The 20,546-nt window shown below is 39.0% G+C and overlaps 1 protein-coding gene across 2 annotated transcripts in view; it reads right to left on the reverse strand.

The window, feature by feature from the left end:
- The window catches only part of SUCLG2 (succinate-CoA ligase GDP-forming subunit beta), a 104,035-nt gene extending 85,012 nt beyond the window's left edge, over positions 1 to 19,023 (reverse strand). The window contains exon 1 of one of the 2 annotated variants that reach the window (XM_057366355.1): positions 18,899 to 18,956. Coding sequence is in view for 1 of the 2 variants with exons in the window: in XM_057366354.1 (XP_057222337.1) it covers positions 18,899 to 18,982 (84 nt within the window). In the remaining variant the exon portion in view is untranslated. Of the gene's footprint in view, positions 1 to 18,898 lie in introns of both variants that reach the window. The other variant, XM_057366354.1, reaches the window with a different exon arrangement.
- Positions 19,024 to 20,546: the final 1,523 nt, after the last annotated feature.

Genomic DNA, 20,546 nt, shown 5'->3' on the forward strand with positions numbered 1-20,546 from the left:
AACAAAATGACATTGTCACTTTGCTCTGTGGCTATCTCTAATCCAACATATCATACAGACACCTCATATGATTTCTATTCCTCCATGCTATTCATGAKGTGTTATTACAGTTATGCAATACTTCAAACATAGGGTCAAAATGTAAAGACTTTCATAATTGTTGACATTTGTTTTCCTATTGCAAGTTCTCTGCTAGGCTTTAACTATTATTACTTCAGGATCATTACCACAAAAGCATTAACACTAGGGACCAGGAGGGCTCCTTCAGGTTTATCTAAACATTTCTACAGTTCAGTAGTAAAGCKGATAAAATTTTGATCACTGCTTTTATAATTTAAGACCAAGCCTTCAAAACAGGTTTTATTCATAACTTAGAACAATAAATCAGTTTCACATGTAGGTAATACTCTGCTGATCTAAATCAAATAAATAAGAAGGAAAATATTCAAACAATTTCATCCTGGGGAAGACTTTTGTCACTGTTGCTCAACAGGAACTGCAGTGACYTCTGCTCCCAAACACCCTCTTGGCACCTTACAGGTGGTTTTTGGATAAAACAGCTTTACAACTTGAAAATATAACTCAAAATGTCCCACAGAGATACTCCACCGCTGAGATGCTAAAAATCTTACATGTGTATACAGTGCAGATATACATGTGCATAGGGACATGGGTCTGTTCTAATTAATTAAGATATTATAACAATATTTCTTTCCTAAATTATGAACCAGAACAGTCTGAGGAACACAGAAAGGAAATAAGAGAATAAATAATGCCTTTGAAATWGTCAAAGTAGTCCTAAGGGTGATGAAAGGTTCTGCTCAAAAAACTGGTAGCACAGAAAAGCAAAGCCTACAAGGTTAGTGAATTTTTTCCCCCTCCTATATKACATAATTCTATGAGAAACCATCTTACTGAGTTCCAGCTGAGGACTTTCAATCAAGCCTTTGCACAAAAGACCAACTCCTGCTTGCGAATGAACTGCTTGATAAAATTAATAAGTATCTGAAGATTGTACCAGAAGCTCTGAAAAGCAAGGAACATGAAAAACTTGCTTTAAAGCACTTGCAGGATACACACCATATGTCTTGAGAACAGCAGGAAAACTAAAGCAGTCACAAAAGATGAAATAAAGCAAAAGCTTTGAATCTGAGAAGGTGACTGCTCTTTCAAGACCATCTTGAAAAATCAAAAGAGGTGTGGACATGCATTTTAGGGTGAAGACAAAAAAAAGTAACCATGAAATCTCAGAAACATGAGTAAACAGATGATTCTTTGAACCAATTCCCAGCTCAAAGACGTTTTTGGTTGCAATAAATCTGTATCTGAATTTATATAAAAGTCTTGAATCCCAGCCCTCCAAATACATTTATACCAAGCATTCTCAAAAACTGCAAATAGGCTTCAAATAGCATAAATTCTTGGGCATCATAAACTTTTATACTTTCTACAGATAAATCCACGCCTGAGACTGACAGTAAGAGGGCTAATGCACAAAGGTGCAGCCTCGAAAAAGCCTAGGGAAGAGTTTACAAAGGTTTGAGAAAAGCTGTTTCCCACAGTCAGTCTTCTACAGGCAGCCATCATCCAACCCTTCCCCTGAAAATTATTAGCAGGAGATGTTAATAGGGCACAGAACACAACTCTGGCATCACATTTCTTTGTATTATTTATTATCCGATTTTACAGTTTCATTGCTCTCAGCAGCACCAAACAGCACTGCTACATTTGCCAATTCAGTTCCAGCTCTCATCAAAGACAGACTAAAGAGTTAGATGGTAAATMACCATCAGAAAAATAATCTCAGTCTGAAAGACGGAATGGGAAGCAACTAAAAGAGAGCCTAAAGCATGGGAAAGCAGAACCTCCCTTTTAGAAGTTGCTGTTCATTATTGATTCTCACCACCTTCTTTTCTCAGCTTGTCCCTGCTTCAACACTTTTACGTCCTTTCCCCCATACCAGTCAGAAAACCAAATCAGAAAACACCAGAGAGCCCTCAGATGTTTTCATGAAGCTCTGTACCAGCTGAAACCCAGTATGTTCCAGCAGTTCAAGACGTATTTGTGTTTCATCTGTTTCTTTATGGCAAGGTTGGACTGRAGTACAAGGAACAGATCCTGTCCCACCAGCCAGTGAAGGGACTGGAATCTGTGTGTGGACTTCAGTAAACCCTGACTGCCTGTGTGACATCTCATCTTTCATCTTCATAAGATGACAGACAAAAACCAGAAAATTTTCCATCGGTGGCATTTTTCTGTTATCCTTTCATATGGGAACTTTGTGTTGTGTACTGATGTACACATTGTAGATGCACAGTGGCTTTTATTTGAGATTCAGATCTGCCTGATAAATCAAAAGTTGGGTGTTGTTTTTTGTTTTTTTTTTCTTTATTTTTAAATCACAAATAGAGTTTAAGAATGAATCAGTTCATAAAACTAAGAAAACAGTAGGAGCAGACAGAAAATAAAATGTTGTTATTTWAAATAATAAAGCTTTAAAGAGGAATTAAATTCATCCTAATAAGATATTTCTTAAGATTAAATTTCTAATGTAAGTGCTTATCAAAGAGATTAATATACTTAAATAGTGCTCTTTTACAACTGATAACACTTCCTTAGAGCCTGACATCAAAAATCCCAAAACTCAAGTAAGTGGAACAAAAGGCCTCAACCRAGCAGTAACATGAAGTGAGATGAAGGCAGAATTACTTAATCAAGTACAAATTTCACACCAGGTTCTCTCCTGCTGGCTAGARTTATTGGGCATTTTCCAAAAGCACAAAGTATTGCTTGGGGTTCACCTCTAATCTCCCTTTCCTTCTCCAACATCCAAGTTTTTTGTTACCAGTTAGAATCACACTAATGTGGACCGAAAGTCTATAGAGTGAAGAGGATTTAGAGAACAACTCCTACTAGGAATTGCACGTTTTGTTCTGAAAAAGCTTTCTGTTCCAAGTTCTTTCTTTATATAAGCAGAGGCCCTGTTTGCTCCAAGAGCATGATTAAATGAGTGGCACACACACCAAGAAACCAAACTTTTTTTTTAACCATCTTAACAAGGTCAGCTTGCTGCAAAACTGTATCAATGGTTTATTGACTACTGCTAGAGAAAAAATTGATTGTTCATATAACCTGCATAATCTCTTATTTACCACCTTTTTCTTTGGTGGTTTGGGTTTTTTGTATAAAATGCTAAAGGCTCTTCAAAAATAATGTGTTTGGAGAGCAGTTGCATTATTCTTCCACTATTCCATTTGCCAATTCTTTAGCTGTCATATGACAAGGAAAAAAACTGTATTATTTAAAGAATAAAGTTGTTACAAAAGTAACAACTTAGTTAAACGCAAGCAGAACTACAAGTACATGTTCTCGAAGAAATTTCTTCAATATAAAAAAAACAACCCCTAGATTTCTAAACCACAGCAACAGAGACATGGTTGTTATATATGCAGCATTAACTGCTCTGACGTACAACATCTTTCAGATGACCCAGGAGGTATCTTCTGAGTGCCTGCTTTTGGAAAAAGAACACACACACACATATAAAACCAGAAGAAACTGTCTTAACACGTTCATCAAGAAGTTTGCAAGTTGCATGTTAACTACTTCAGCAAAACTCTGCTCGAAAATAAATGTTCCACATAAGCACAGAACAGGAGCAGCATCARTAAACCCAAACTTCATCAGATTATGTTACTGATTATTTCCTACCTGAACGTATATGCTCAGTATAAAGTTTTCTCATTCTTTGGCAAAATATMCAAGGTTGACTTTTTAAAATAGAATAAACAGAATAGAATCATTCAAGTCGGCTTTGTAACAAGTTGTGAAAGAATATGAAGAAGCTGTCAAAAACAATAACTGAAAGGTCAAGTCTGACAAGCAACTGAAGATTCAGATTATATCCTCTATTATAGCTGAGGCCTCTGGGTCTTAAAAAAAATCAAATTTCAAAGAATTTAGTGCCATTTCATACCTTATTCCACATGGTATGACYTTGGATAACCACCCACAACTCAGTATTTCACCATATCAAGTCCAGTGTTCATATTTAGATCATTTCCCTAAAAAAAACTCCAAACATAAATACTTATTTGCTCTCCAAGTCAAATCTCTAYTTCTGTAAAATGCCAAATAATTCTAGCTTGGGTAAGAGAATCCAGTGTTAATCAACGCTATGAAAGAAAACAAAAGCACCACTAAGCAAATTTCTAGGATAATTGAACATCCCTTGACACACCTATATAATTTGAGGAGCTCTGCTGTTTTCATTAACATAGCTTAATGCATTTTATTGCACAACTGTTATAAGGAAGACACATTTTAACTTCCAACATTCCCTTTTCATTGAATGGAAGGCAGTATTAATATCACAWAACAAAGATGGGCCTCTTAAAAGCACCTGGCAGTAAATCTGGTCAAATAAATGCCCACTTCTTTCTTCCCCTCTTGCTCCACTGAAGCCAAGTAGTTGTAACTGTGCTTACAGATCCTGTGCCAGTATGAAACAGCTCCAGCAACAAAAATTATCTCTGCATGAATGCAAATTACATGTCAAATATATAAAGTATCAAGTTTTATAAACTTGGACTTCGTTGTAATGGTTATATTGGAAATAAGTCAGTTGAGAAGAAATACTGTGGTATTTTTGAGRAGCTCTTTCAGATGTATTCTGTATCTGCAATTAAAAGGAGATGTGATTAGTGTGTGTGATCAAAAATAAATGCCTGTCACTGAAAAAATCTATTTGCTTAGCCAACACATTCTACAGCATTCCAGTTTATTCAATTTGTGCACCCTGACCTGTAACACAATTCCAAGCACACATGAAGGAAAACAGATACACAAAGATGACAGTAATGAAAGAGCAGACCATTCATCAATATGAGGAATAAACCTTTATTATATTTATTGACATACAGCCTCTGTAATTGACAAAGATGTAGAAGTTTCTCTCCAAAAGAAACCATCAGAAATAAACTAAACTGAATACCCTCATATAAACCACTGCGGGTATAGACACATTTTATTAGGTCATATACTTAAAATATACCACATAGGCCACTGAAAACAAACTAAACCACTTATTTCAGTTTGCTGGCAGTGCCCCCAAAATRAGTAAGTTAACCTGACAAGAAACCAAAATCGAGCAAAAAGGCACCACACTAAAAATAAGTTCATCACAAATCTAAGTCATAAAAAGCAGAAATATGCTGTGTAGGAAAGCAAGTCTTTCAAGCACAAATGAAAATGGAAAGAGCCATGCCTGACGGACTGTAAGGTCTGTCCCACTGAGCCAAACCACACATCCCCTTCTCTCCAGAGATGGCCAACRCTGCAAACCTGGGAGCACATTATGGAAAACAGAACAGCAAATGTCCTTCCAAACTAACGTCCTGTTGGCTGCCACAAACCAGCAATTTTAATCTTCCAAAGCAGGAGCTAGCATCCAGGTCATCCTATTTAAAAGCCACAGAGGAAACTGTGTTCCATCACCATCCCAAATTGCCCACTTTAGCTGGGATGCCATATGGCAGTGAGGTCCCTTTGGAATCAGCAGAGTCCAGCAGCCTCATCCAACACTGAGCATTATGATCAAAGCCTCAATCTAGACCTCTGTGATATATTTATGAGGGATAAAATTGATTCTGTGAGCTAGTTTAGGAAAAACTCTTGAATGTTTCTCTGACATAACTAGTTTCCATACTTTTGTTCACRGCAGCCAGGAATTACTTATTTTATAGTCTGTATCAAAGCATCATAARCAGACTGSACCTTAAACAAGAGCATTTAATTTAAAATCTTCTACAGGTACATCTGAAGACCTCTTAATAGTTAAGTTCCATTACTTATTCCTACAAATTGGAATTAATTTTAACCTGATTTAAAGCCAACACACAAACTCTAGTTAACAGTTACAGGCCTTTTAGTTACATATTTATTTCTGAAAATATACCACACAAATATCTTGAGCAGTAAAATATGAGCATATCTCAGAGAAAAAAAAAACACAAACTATCACATTTCCCAGTTTTCTAAAAGCTAAGGCATTTTGATCAATAAACTGCAGGGACAATTTACTGTTTTATACCACTGAACCATACACTCACTTTTCAGAACGTGTGAGATCTGTCAGTGCAACAAATGAAACCTAACTTCAAACAAAATAAAAAACACACATGAAGTATGCACCTACATTTTTATTTCATAAATCTGGACCACCTGTTCTGGTGGATAATTATTAYTATTCCTAACATCTAGGACTCTTTGAAACAAGATGCCTGTGTTAAATAACTAAATGGTTCTCTTCACATACCTAAAAAATACAGAAAAAGGAAATGGGGGCTTGGTTATAAAAGGAGCTCACAGTTACTGTAATTATTAGGATTGCTATTGTTAAATTGTTTACAAAAATTGGATTCAAACAGTTGAGAGAGTGGCTAAGAGCTTGGAAAGCTAAGTTTTGTTTATGTATGCCAAGTTTAACAACTTCAAAGGAGTGAAACAGGCCACCACCTCTGCTCAGAAGCTCTCATTACTGAAAATGAGACTGCACTGCCTGCTGCAAACTGARCCTGGGGAAAACAATATGAAACTACCTGCTCAAGTGCATTTCTCCTTCCAAGAGATTACTCAAATTCACTGAAATTCACTGTCCTGAACAGTAACACTCCAGAAGAACKTCAGAAATCTAGTTTAAAACAATCACAGGATTTTTTTTAATACTATATTAGGTGTTTGTGTCACCATTTAGTTCTAGTTCATGCAATCAAAACAAGTGCTTAGTTAAATCTTCCACTGAATRTTTCCCCATAGTTCAAGGAAAAGCCAATTTCTCTTGTCACACACAGCAAGGTTCTTTTTAAGAGCCACTGCAAAGCASAGATAGGAAGGCAGGAATCACAGTGCATCACAGCAGGAAACAAGGATGGTGACAAACATCAAAGAAATGAAGAGAAGAGCTTTGTTAAACTAGTAACATGTCAGTTTTCGAGAAGGAACCTATTTTAACTGAAAAGCTGAAGAACGTAAATTTAGGGATCTCATCCTTTTTAGTTAAGAGAAACTACTTTTCTTCTAGTACCAGGCAGCAGTGATTATTCTAATGCAACCTAATAAAGCAAGGATATCAAGTACAGATTACCTACCTGTAGGTAACAAAGCACACTAAACTAATATATGCCAGTTGACATCACTCATCTGTTGAGAAACAGGCAGTCACCAATCACTAACAGAACAATAATTTGTTTGTTTAATGAATATGCTAATTYACTCAGCTCTCATTAGACAGATACACAGGCAGTATTGATGAGTTCCATAAGGCATTATAAAGTATGGCTGAATTATTTCAAAACAAATTAAACCAGAAAATATTGTACACTCTTTAATGGAATAATAAAAGCCTGGTAGTGAGCGAATCCTTTGGGTGAGCTCTCTGAAAAAGGCCCAAGTTGTYAGAAGTGCATGGACCTGAACACCTCCTGCTACAGCAGCAAACAGCACCCTGGGAATTCACCCCAGGGATTCGGATGCTCCTGAACTCAGGTGAGAGGCTGTGCCCACCTGGAGCTCTACAAACCCCTCCAGAGGTGCATTCTGAACTGGGAGAGAAACAGCGTCCAGGGGATGCAAGGAGCCCACCAGGACAGGGGCTTGAGGGACTCCCAGCAGGGACACTTGAGAACATTGCATTTTCCACACAACCACCTCCTGCACCTCTGTGATTGTTACTAACAAATCCTAAGGAAAAGTTGATTCATCTGCAGATTTAGCGCAGTGCAACACCGCCCTGAAAACAAAAGCAGTGATTCAATTTCCAATTCATAGTTCATTTTGCTTGTGTTGAGGCTGCATCGAGTTWCTCTTTCTCTCTCTCTTAATAATTTTAAATTCCTAAATTAAGAAGGAAATAGAAATTGGTTTTTCACTCAAGAAAGGAATCACTACAAGCAGTATCTGTCAATTTGTAATCATTTATTCATACACAATTTAAATGAGAAACAATATTAAGTTCTTCAAATTTCAGTCTTACCAAAGGAGTTTTATTTCAATAATATCACAGAAATAAACAGAAATTTCTGTCAAATAAACACTGTAAAATACCCCCTACATGATATGSCCACATGAGCCATGTTTCTGCTTTCTTTTTTAAGAAGAAAATACWAAGTTAGACACAAGGGACTGCAGCAGGGAGCACTTTTAGGCAGAGTAGGAAGGTCGGACATTTTTGTGTAATACAGGACAGTTCAAAGTAGCAAGATTCTGCAGAAACCAATTATAAAAAGAACCGTTTCAGCCTCAACCTGAACAGCCTACCCAGAATGTTAAAATTAACCTGGGAAAGTGAATGATTTAACAAAAGGAATAAACCTACTGGATCTGACCCCAAAGTCAAGTCATGAATCAAACTCCCTCACTCTCCCCCGATTTGCTCACTGAAGTGGGTGAAACTTCCCAAAACTCGTTCACGGGCTGAACTGCCAACTTKCCAAGGTAATTGAATCTAAAAATATGTGGCTCTATTAAATTTTCTCACATTAAAATTCAAATGCCACCATTACTGGGGGGTTGAAAGGTTTCATTCACTACCCACTACCTCAAAATTAATTAATTAACAAATGTATTAAATATTCATGAGGATTTACCTCTTCCACCTTTAAACAACATTCCCTTCCACTAAAGAAATATATTAAACTGCAATKACATATTAATCAGTATTTGTTAGGAAACATATAATGATACTTCAACATTCCTCTTTATTTTTGATTCAATACTTTCCTTCCTCTCCCAGTGGTGGAATCCCTTGGCTGGAAAGAGGAATATCAGGAGTGTGTCCATCAGTTTTAAAGTGGCTGGGTGCTAGCAAGGCTTTTAAAAATTTATATCTTTCATTAAAGCCCACCACAGTGGCTCCAACAGGAAACAGTACAATTTTTCTGGGCCTTAACAGATTTCACAGAAAGAGGATTTCAGAAGATAGCACCCATCCCGTTCACAATTCTGAAATTTAGACTACAAAGCCATATGCACTGGGTTAAAAAAACAGAACAGTATCTATTCATTAATCTTTCCTTTAAATTCTGCCAGAGCAATATGCACAGAAAAAACAAAGTTTTAGAAACATCTCAGTTATGTCTTGGGTATTTCACAGCATTGCAGATGAAATAGGAAGGATAGTAAATGTCCTCAGGGTGCAAGTGGGACTGAAAATCCCAAATGCATTCTCAACAAAATTTAATGATTCCCTTAACAGTTCTCCTGAATGGTCGTACTGGCAAAGAAACCCTTTTAACTTCAAGGGTTCCTGCATGCCTGCCCTACTGTGKTCTTTTGACTTGATCTGGCACTCCTCTTTGTCCTTTTATAATCAGTYTGATTGCAAACTGATTGATCCCAGGCTTAACCCCTGCACTCTCCTGGACATGATGTAGCGTGGTGTGATGTTCTTCCAYGCAGGACTCAGTCAGGTTATTTGCTCCAGAAAACACAAATGAAAGCACACATTCTCTTCAATGTGCCTTTATATCTTCCAATGTRCCTGTATATGTATAAACTCAGCTTTCTGATTTATCCTTCTGTTTACTTCTCATGCAAGGGAGCAGACCCAAGAATGAACTTGAAGCAAGTCCTTCACTCATTGCTGATTTAAAGTCTCCAGTAACGATTACACTTTAKAGACTTATTTACAGCTTGCTTACACTCAGGGATTTTGACAGCTATTCTGTAAATACACTCTCCTRCCCACTAAGCTCCATTGTAAACTACCAGGAATATGCACAGGGTCAGACTTGAGCTCCKTCTGTCATTCTTATTTTCCTTATCTCACAAAACCAGAATCTGAGCCCACATCCTTGTGGCAGCCACCACCTGGAYGATCCTTCTGGAGGTCTGCCTGTATGGCTTTGTGTGGAATCCAGTTCTCAAAAGTAAAAGAGCAGATGGTGGGAGGAATGTSTTCTCAACCAGGAAGACCCTAACCTCTCTTCTCCATTTCCCACATCTTGCCAGCCTATTGTTCAGCAGCTGTTTCAGTCAGGCTGCCTCGGACTGACCTCCAAATTTAAGCAGGACATCACCAAATCCCTGACAACTGCCTCCTGCTCTCCACCCAAGGGAGTATTCAAGCCTCTAGTTACATGCAATCAGCAGAAAAAAGTTTCTACAAATTAAATGACAGCATCCCTGTGACCCAGAGAAGTTCTGGGATACATTTTGGTTAGTGTGGACAGGCTGCCTGAGCAGTGAACCATTAGCAGCCTCCAAAAACCAGCTGAAACAGAGTATTCTGTGGAAGTAAACGAAACGATCTGGTCCAAACAACATGAAGAAGGTCACAACACTAACAGGATGTTACAAAAYAAAGCTGGCTGCCCAAACACCAAGCCGCCACTTCACTCTAAATGCCTAACACTGTCTTTGCTGCCAAAATTGTTTCAAAACGTTTCTTCCTTGCATTTTTAAATCAAATTTCAGCCAAACAAAGCAGTATTAAACTTATTTCTTGTACACCAGCATGTGCCCAAAGAACGAGTGTGTCTATAGAAGCTTTACACCTCTGGAATCGATTTTCAGAGCCTTTGCTTGGGTAAAGGAAGAACCTGAATCCCCAGATTCAATTTCTGCTTTTGTCAGTGTGYTCACCATCAGAAGTTCTGCTTTGCATTAGTAATTAATTTTAGTCAAATTACGTTCATTTTGCTTATTTCAAACTTCAAAGCYTTAAGAGAAGCATACTTTTCTGACCTAAAAAAATAAGGCTTTGAAGTATCTGATGAAAATAAACTCACTACCATACACAACTGCATAATCAGTTGCAGAAAATACTGTAACACATTCCCTGCCTTGGAAAAAAGAAGATTGCTGGTGATCTTGGCACAACACACTCAGTAAGTGAAATAAGACATCTTCTCCACATAAATCAGAAATATTCTTTTAAGTATCTTGAGGGGAAATTTTAGATTTTTGTTCTCATCTTATAAAAATGTTGAATTTCCAATTTTTTTACAAGATTAAAATGATACTTTTATGCAACTAGGAAGAAATGTTCTAAATAGTAAACATAACCAGGAAAAAAAAAATATTATAAAACCAAACATGAAGCAAAGTAGCCACTACCAATTTTTTCTTTCCTACATGAAAATTAAGCTGCCTAAATTGTTACAAAACTCAAAGCATATTCAGTAAGATGAACAGAAATATTTCTGCATTCAAATCTCAAGTAATCATATCTATCAAAGTGTTTCACGCCTACAATACCCTGGAAGAATGCTTTTTCAAGTGTTAGAAGTCACTGATATTTTAAGAAAAACGCCAATAAAATGCCAATTTAGACAGTTTGAGCTCCATTTTTCATCACAGAGAAGGAAATATGAAACATAATCACAGCTTTTTTGTTCCAGTTCTTTAATATTGAAGTCAAATCATGATAATTTCCACGCTACCCAACTATGTCATCACAGAAGATTATGACTTTGAGCGCTAAGAAACATAACACTTCCAAGCAACAAAAATGCAAATGCCCACGGTAGTAAAATAAAGAAATATARAAAAGTATCTGCAGAAACAGTTTCACTGCATGCCTAAGTCTCAGCTGGTTTATTAAACCASTGCAGAATGGTCTGCACCAATTTCTTTCCAGGAAGCTGCAAGAAAACAAAATATTGGCACCCATTTTTTGTTTCAATGTGAATGTTTCACACCTTTTATTAAGTCTTGGTCTTAATTAGACCATTAGACTTAGAGTAATGTGAAGTAAACTCTAAGAGACAAAGATACAGGAGGCAGAGAGCCTTCAGCTGCTTGGGCAGAGCTGGGGAGAAACCAAAAATTGCCCAGAATAATCAGTGGAAGTCAGCCTTTAATAGGAAGACAAACACTAAGAATATTTTTCCTTCCTTTGCAGGCCATTTCTTTATTAATATTTCTCCATTTTTCATAATGGAAGTTTAACCTGTTGCTACTCTCAAATCTCAAAGCAAGCTTAGGACACAAGAAGCATCATCTCATCATCCTCAAAGACACTGATCTTAAACTTTAAATCCTTAAAGGATTTCTACTTTTCTGACTATTCAGAAGGAGAGTAAGGTAAAGTTTAATCCAGTGGAACAGCACTTCCAAGTCCAAAGGATGATGGCATTAYTCCACTGGTTAAGGAAACTGGGACTATGCCCAGCCTTGTTCCTCRTGTCTTATTGCAGCCCACCCTGTGTCCATAGAAATAAACAACAGCCACTGTTCTTCTCTGAACTTTAACACAGATATCTCTCCAGAAGGAGCTGCCAGGTTCCTGACCAGTTCTTGCTGGCATTTGAGGCTCAGTAGTGTCTTCTGTTGCCAGCTCCTCAGACTTTGGAAGTTATCAGAGATCTCCAGAAACCTCCTGGATCTCATTTTTATGTGTTCCCTGTTGTGCTATCACTCCAGCAGAACCTGGAGGGAATGCAGTCCTCCAGGAGGACCAGGGCCTGCTGCCTGAGGCTTCCTCAGTTGTCTGAAGCTTGATCTGGTTCTTGCTGATCCGGGCTCCTGCAGCAGGAATGTACAATAACACTGTCAGTGATGCTGGTCTGCCCACAAATCCTGACCCATGGGTTCTCAGCTGAGTCATCCACCCTCTCTAGATGGAGCTCCAGCATTCTAGCTGCTCTGGAATCATGTTTAATCATCTCACATTGTGTTTAAAGCAAGCTCTAAATATCTGTTCCTCTACTTCCAAAATTTATGATGTTACTTTAGACTATTTTAATCGGAGCCATTTAACTGAAAAACAAATCTAGACTGCAACTCTGCATGAAAGAATTCAATTAAAYAGATTCACTGTTTCCAATGTGTTTGGAGTGACAGAATTGAAGATGATAGCAAATTTAAGGGAAAATACATTTTTTTATGCCATCATCAGACCTCAGGAAGTCGTATGTTGACAAYAAAAAGGATATGGTTGCTTTTAATAGCCCTTTCATATATAATTATCATAAATAGCTCTATATTTTACCTATACCAATCATTGCTGTGTATAATTTGCACATAGAACTCCTCCAATAACTGGAATTTCCCTGATATTTTTTATACCAGTACCCTGTATGCTCTACCTTTTTGGGTTGGTTTGTTGAGTTTTTTGGCACAAGGCAGTAACTGCTTTCATGGCTGCCATGAAATTAGCAGATGTCAAATTAAACTGTCCTTTTGTCCACAGATCCTTCAGAGGAAGATAGCAAAAGATGATGAAGTGTTCCATTAGTAATCTGTGTCTGGTTTTTAATTTGCAGCTTCACATTTTTCAGTCAAAATTGGACAAGAAGACAGACCTACCAAACATGATCAAAAATCTCACTTAATTTTTCATTCCTCCTGACAATTCTTACAAAACTKTTGCATCTCATGAAGAATTGAGGTGGACTAGAGTTAAGATATCAAAGGTAAACTACAGTATGAGCGATTCTCTCTCCTCCTGACACAAACTGAGGCTGCTTCTCATGGCTCACATTGTTCAGAGTCCAACCCAACCTAGACTGTGATTCTATCATGCACAAATTAAAGACAAACAGGGTAGACAGAAATTGATCTGTCACCAAGAACTCTCCACGTGCAAGGCAAGTAAACACCAATTAATAATAACGTATCACAAAATACAGTTTAGAAGTCTTTTCTTACATGAAACAGTCTTTGAATTAAATACCCCAACCTGCATTCATGCCCAATGGGGTTGTGAGTGTCTAGAACTTTTTGATTTTGATTCAAAGCTTATAAACTCTCAGACCATCACACAAATAAAATAAAATAAAATTTAATTAAATTTTGGTATACAGATTCTTACTGTTTAGGAAAACCTATGAGCAATTAGAAAGAGACTAGAGAGAGAATGGGAAGAAAAAARCTCATGGGTAAATCTGCTCAAAGCAGCACCTTTTAAACAAAACAAAACTTGCATTTATTGAATATGTTTTGTGCTATCTATATAAATTGTTGACTGAAGATTCAAAAAAAATGTTCCAACAAGTAAGTGGAAAAATAGCAAGTCTTTACATTCCTACACAGTTAACATTTAGCCACTAATTATACAAAAACATCACCATCAGCATAATGTCATAAGCAAACTAAAACAGCAATCTTGAGTTTTCATTTTCATTACCACATTAAARGATGGCTTCAGCTTGCAGTTCAGAATCTGTTTTAAGTCTCACTCATGCAACGAAGAATTCAACACCATAGCATAACTGCACTATTAAGGAATTTTTCACAATAGTCAATCTTAACTTCTATTTGTTTCACGCCCACTCCTGCTGTCACCTAGTTAAAATAAAATCAATAGCCAGCTATTAATCATGGATCAATGTTTAATTACCAGTTCCAAAGTTACTCTCATAAGCAGTTGCACAGGTAACATGACTTCTCTGTCCGGTGTTTTATAAAAAGGCTATGGAAGAGATGAATATAAGCTGAGTCACAGATGGCTAGAAACTGCTTTTCTCAGCAGTGAGTAATAAAAGAGCACATTTTCTGGAGCAAATCCTCAGGGTATATGCTCAAAGCTGTAGATGATAGTCACAAATATGCACAGAAAAATTGGTCTGGCTAAGGCAATCATGAGATGAGCTACTCACTACAAGTGTGGTCAACAATAAAAATTATCATTGAGGTTAAGTCATCTTGGAATGAGTGAGTACCCAAAACAGGGAGGGAGACACTCTTACCTCTAAACATTTAATTAATACATTGCCCATTTTTGCTGAAAATGAGCCTTCCAAATGAAAGAAAGGATAAAATAGAAGATAAACTACCTACCTCTAAGAAATAACTACACCCCAAGTGTGTCTAAACCTTCATCTCATYTCTCTGCATTTCCAAAAGAATCTCAGTATCTTCACACATTCCTCATRGAATCCCTGTTGGCACTCATCAGCCAGCTAGACCAAATGAAMGGTGACTTAAAAAAAAAARGRAAAAAGGAAAATTACCAYACACCCTGACATTYCCAGAGAAAAAYKGGAGGAAACAGTCACTCAGATAAYGGTAAAGAAAACAGTTTGTCTATTGACACTTTATTTAGTTCCTCAGGAGGCAGATCAATGAAAAAAAACCCACTTGCTTTTCTATAAAAAAAAAAAAACTTTCACCAATCCTAAACATACCCAATCCTAAACATACCAATCTTAAACATACTCCCAACTGGTTGGGAGTTCAGATGGAGGGACAGGAAGAAGGATTTATTCATTCAGAGCCAGGTTTAAGACCACAKGTGTGGCTAACTCTCAATATTTATGAAGGTTGTCTCTTATCTAATTAGCCYTATCCCCTGATTATACCTCTATGAGGTACAAAGGAAAGTATATCAAAACAGCAAAGTGCAGCTTTTCTACTTCAAGACAAAGCTGTGAGTATCTGTGCCAGAGCCAGAATGCTCCCAGGGTAGAAGTTCCACTGGTATAAAACTAACTGGGAGAAAAAAATATCCCAAAAAATCACACTCTGAGGTTATATTTATGTTTTAATTTCCTTCTTTCATCTCAAAATAGGATTCAATAACCATGTGTTTAATGGAACTGCCGGGGAGGAGTGGGCCAAACATCTGCTCCACTTTGGCGTTTCAGTTTAGTCTAGAGTTTGAAGAGGGCTTTCCTGTCATTTGGATGAGGTGCCTGTAGGAAAAGCTGTTTGTGAAAGTCTGTAGGCTCATGTATTTCCTGCCTCTAAATGTAAAACCTTGAAAATATAGCAAAACTGCCAACCAGGAAAAGCCAAATAGGGAAGCAGTCCAAACCTTCAAGAAATTTTCAAGAACTCCAAGGAAAATGAAGAAAAAAATAAGAATTCAACACTAAAGTGGCTTCTGAAGCCATGAATTGAAAAGTTCTTATCAGTAATATTTTGTATTGCATGGAAGATCAGTTATCACAGCTGATAGTTTCCTAAAAAAGGCAGAACTTTCACTGTTCAACATTAATGAGGCTTTGTAGGAATCCACATCTAGGAACTGAAGGTATYTGCAGTGAGCAACCTTGCACTGTTCCCTAATTTAATATCTATAGACTCCAGCAGATTTTATAACAGAAATATTGCTTAATTCCATCTTCCTCCCTTTACTTTTTTAAAAAARTATTTTCARTTTTTAASACATGCAGAATCTGGACATGCTCTGGCAGGACTGAGGCCCCTTTTGAAGGCTGGGATAGGGCTYCTCACACACCATCTACCCTGCTCACTCCATTAGAATACTAGAGAGTTACCTTAAGCTTCTTTTTTTTTATGATTCTGATTTAATTATTCCTCATTTATATTCATCGCTGAATTTCACTGCATCTGAAGCTATTTTGAAAACACAGCATTCTCCCAAAGGGCCCAATCCAACTCCCATTCAAATAAACAGCCTTCAATGGAACCYATTTGTTGCCAGCCAACAAGATTGAATTCTACTGCCGAGTGGTCCCCGGAGCGTTTGTCACAGCTCTTTACAAATATTGCTCCAGCAAGAGCAGGCCTGAATGCTCCTGTCCACGTGCACTGCAGACAACTGAAATCTATCTTTTATCTTCTTGAAACACTTGGTCAAATTTGAAACTCCACAAGCACGAAGAATTGCATCTACCAAGAATATAAATAGCACAAAGAGTAAAAAATGTATAACAGTTATAAAAAGGTAAAGAGAAAGTAGAAGGATGATAAAATATTTTCATGTGATAGAATCAAATACCATTTACTCCAACCCCAAAATGAAGCTACCCAGGAAAATGTGTGCAGATTACAATGGCAGCATACAACCAAATTTCTCAAAGACTTCATTTCAACACAGTTAAAAACAGCAACAGTTCTGAAATAATAAAAAATTTTGCAACTAAGTGTAGGAGCACCTCTCCAACAGTAAGTCATAAAGGTTATGAGGAAAGAGCCTAAATCTCACACAGGGTTACCAAAACAACAGAGTTTAAGACTGGTATTTCGTGATCACATCCTCACCATATGGAAGACCCTTATCTGTGAAAGCAACAGTGATGGGCTTTGAGGACAGGTTTTGATGATTTATGCTAAATAAAGTAACAGAATAACTTCTCTTCTGAGTGACAGAGTGAATGATACAAATGAGAAAAACTTGAAATGGAAAGGCTCTTACTCTCTGATCCTTTATCCTATTTTGTAGCACAGAAATCCAGACTCTTGCTGATCAACTCATTTGTAGCTTACAGTCTGAGACAGTGGAAGATTAGGCGACTGTTTAGATGGGAATTCTATTATGTAACATGGCAAAATTGAAGACCTTTATATAGGAAAGTGGTTTGCTTTGAAATGAAGAACTTGATTTGTTGTTATGCAGTATTGACGTGGTTCTTGAAAATAGCCTACTTGGAAAGCACAGATCTTGGGAGATGCTCTGAATATCTGTCAGAGTTCAGAAACAGAATAAGAAAAATATGACTAATCAYACAAGTTCAACATCTCTTGTTCAAAAGTAATGCACTTTTTTTTTTAAGTTTGCCACCTTGATATTTCAAGAATACTCTTGAGAATCTGCGCTTATATTCAGTTAGTGGAGTAATTTAAGAGTCCCTCCATGCTTTGAGAGATGACAGAATAGAGCATGAGCTCCTAATTTCCACCGTATCTCAAATCCCCACTGCAGCACCAGATASACAGGGCTTGAAACCAACCAAAGCACCTCAACCAAAACGCTTTCCATAGTTCACACTGAAATTACTCTCTCCAGACAATGTTCCGTACTCCAGCCTTTCCATCTTCAGCCATAAAACACACATGCCTCAAACATGGCTGTGACTGACAGCATTGCTCACCTACACTAATGGAATTATATYTGTATATATACAGATGTATGTATATAGATGCAATTGATGCAATACACACATAAACACTGTCCCTGTTTATGCATGTGCRTATGAAATGGACAAATGCTACATCAACAAATCAATTGCACTGAGCTCTCAAATACYGCACCCAGCATTCAAATGGGAAAACTGGGTGCAAAAGGCTTCACATTTACAACCGAGGTGGGTAACTTCCTTCAGGTTAAAAGATAAACCACACAGCAGCAGTTGTGCAACACCAGTTCAGCTCAGCACCCTTTATCCACCAGCCGTCCCACATGGCTCTGTGCAGTGCCCCTGTGCCAGGAGCATTCCCAGCAGTGGAACCTGCGGAGAGAACCGGCCACAAACGTGCTTTGTTTGCTCCAGGGGCTTTTGCTTCTGGGAAAATGTTTATACTCAGAAATGTGGACCGAAGTAGATTCTTATGCAGCTCGTCAAGATAAAAAGATAAAATAACAGTTGGCTGCCGAAGGCACAGGAGCTGTCTAAAATGTGCATATCTCATTCTACCTTTGCAAGGCTGCTGTCGAGGTGAATAATGAACTCCTGCTACACCCCAAGAAAGCCCCCGAGCCTTTCCAGGAGGCTCACCTACTCTTTCCCATCGCTCTGCTGAGGTTCAAGATCACCRGGAAGCTGAGCTAGGATCGATTTTCCCAGGAGAGCACAACCCGGCATCTTCACCCCAGCCTGACCTCAGCCACCCACACTGAGACAAACCAACCCGATGCCGCCACCCGAAACGTGTTCAGACAAACGGTATCACTTCGTGCACAGCGTCAYCCAGCCCTGCCACAGAAATAATGCACAGTTCTGTCAGGTGCGGGGGCAGGATGGCGCTCAGAGATGGCTTTGGTCTGCCCAGCTCTGAATGAGCTTCGCCCTGACCCCGCACAGCGCCGGGGCTCCAGGCTGGACGCGTYCTCCAGCCCGAGCAGCCGCAGCCGAGGCGGGAGGAGAACGGTCCCTCCCGCTCCACACACGGGAGGGGAGGCTGCGAGCGGAGCCGCGGGGCTGAGGCGGGCACGGCCGGAGGCTGCCAGCAGCAGGGCCGGCGGGGCGAGGGGCTGGGCTCGCTCACTCACCGGGAATTCGCCCCGCAGGCGGGCGGATCGCAGGGCCAGGTCCCGCAGAACAGCACCCGCCTGCCCGGCCAAGGGAGCCGCCATCTTCGCCGCTGTCCCCGCCCTGCCCCGCGCCCCGGGCGGAAGCCCCGGCGGAGGCGGAGAGGGACCGGGCGGGTCCGCGGGAGCTGTGCCGGGCCGTGAGGGGTGTGAGGGGCCGTGGGGGCTGTGAGGGGCTGCGAGTGTTATGAGGGGCCGCGAGGGTTGTGAGGGACCGCCAGGGTTATGAGGGGCCGCGGGAGCTGTGCCGGGTCGCGGGGGTTGTGCTGGGCCGCGGGAATTGTGCCGGGCCGCGAGGGTTGTGAGGGGCCCCTGGGGTTGTGAGGGGCCCCTGGGGTTGTGAGGGGCCGCGAGGGCCGCGAAGCGTCAGGTCAGGGGGATCCGCACCATTGGGAAAGGAACAGGCCCGTGTGAGGGAAGGTTCGTTCTCTCTCTGACGCGAAAAAGCTGAGGGAGTTCTGCGTGTTTAGCCTCGAGAAGAGACAAGAGGAAACCTCGTTAATATGTCTAAATTCTTGGTTTCGAGAAGATGGACCAGGTTGTGCTCGGTGATGCCCAGCGATAGTTCAAGAGGCAATGGACAGAAGCTGATGCCCAGGAAGTTTTGCCTGAACATAAAGAACTTCGCTGTGCAGTAACCAACCATGGGAGCAGATCACCCAAAGACGGTGTGGAGTCTCTGTCACTCTGGGATATTCCAGAGCCATCTGGACACARTCCTATRCTACATGATCTTTTACATAGTCTGTTTCTRTGAGCATTTCCTGTTTGTTTCTGGTTAGTGCACACTTTGGATAATCCATCTATGAGTAAAAGGCAGTTAACTAAATAGCCCACACAAATTGTCCATTTGCAATCATGGTTTGAAAAAAAAAAATTGAGCAGTGGGTGAGATAGCCTTGCAATTTCGCAACAGTTCATATTAAATTCACCTATATTGAAGCATGCAGAGTTAGCATTATATGGAGGCATTATTTATGCTGAACATTATTTATTCAGTAGTTTATGATGAAATAGTTGGATAAACATTTAAATCCCTATCTTCTAGTTCAGAATATGAGTGGGAACAAAGGAGAGTGCTCCTGTCAGGGCTTAGAACTTACACTTCCAAACATGTTTTTTTTAAAACACCAGGACTGAACAACTCCTTTATTGCAATTTAATCAGCAAATAAATTATACKYCTATTAGAAAAAAATCTGCAATTTCATAAAAATSRAGGTGGTAGAAAAGTCTGAAATTGAACACTTTTGTCTTTGTCATGACAATTTAAGTAATGTAATATGTTTCAATAAAGAATCTGGAGATGCTATTTTTTTATAGCATTGAGCAATAATGTATGGTACCCAGTATTAACCCAGGTATTACTGTGTGCTTGTTCTTTCACAATGTTATATACTGACTTGGGTATTATGATGGAGGAACTATAATTTCATTTTTAGTTTCATGACTGTGGTTCAGTAAGCACGCGTTYCCTATTCATACAGACTATTATGGCTGTCTGCATTAGGTTTATATATATAGCAGGTATATAAGCTTTCAGATAATGTGTGTGAATTGCATGCGAGGCTATCATTTAATGCTATGAGGAGCATTTTCACTGCTTAATA

Source organism: Malurus melanocephalus, unplaced genomic scaffold, assembly GCF_030028575.1.
Source record: "Malurus melanocephalus ecotype Western Australia unplaced genomic scaffold, MMel_1.1 scaffold_64, whole genome shotgun sequence".
NCBI lineage: Eukaryota > Metazoa > Chordata > Aves > Passeriformes > Maluridae > Malurus > Malurus melanocephalus.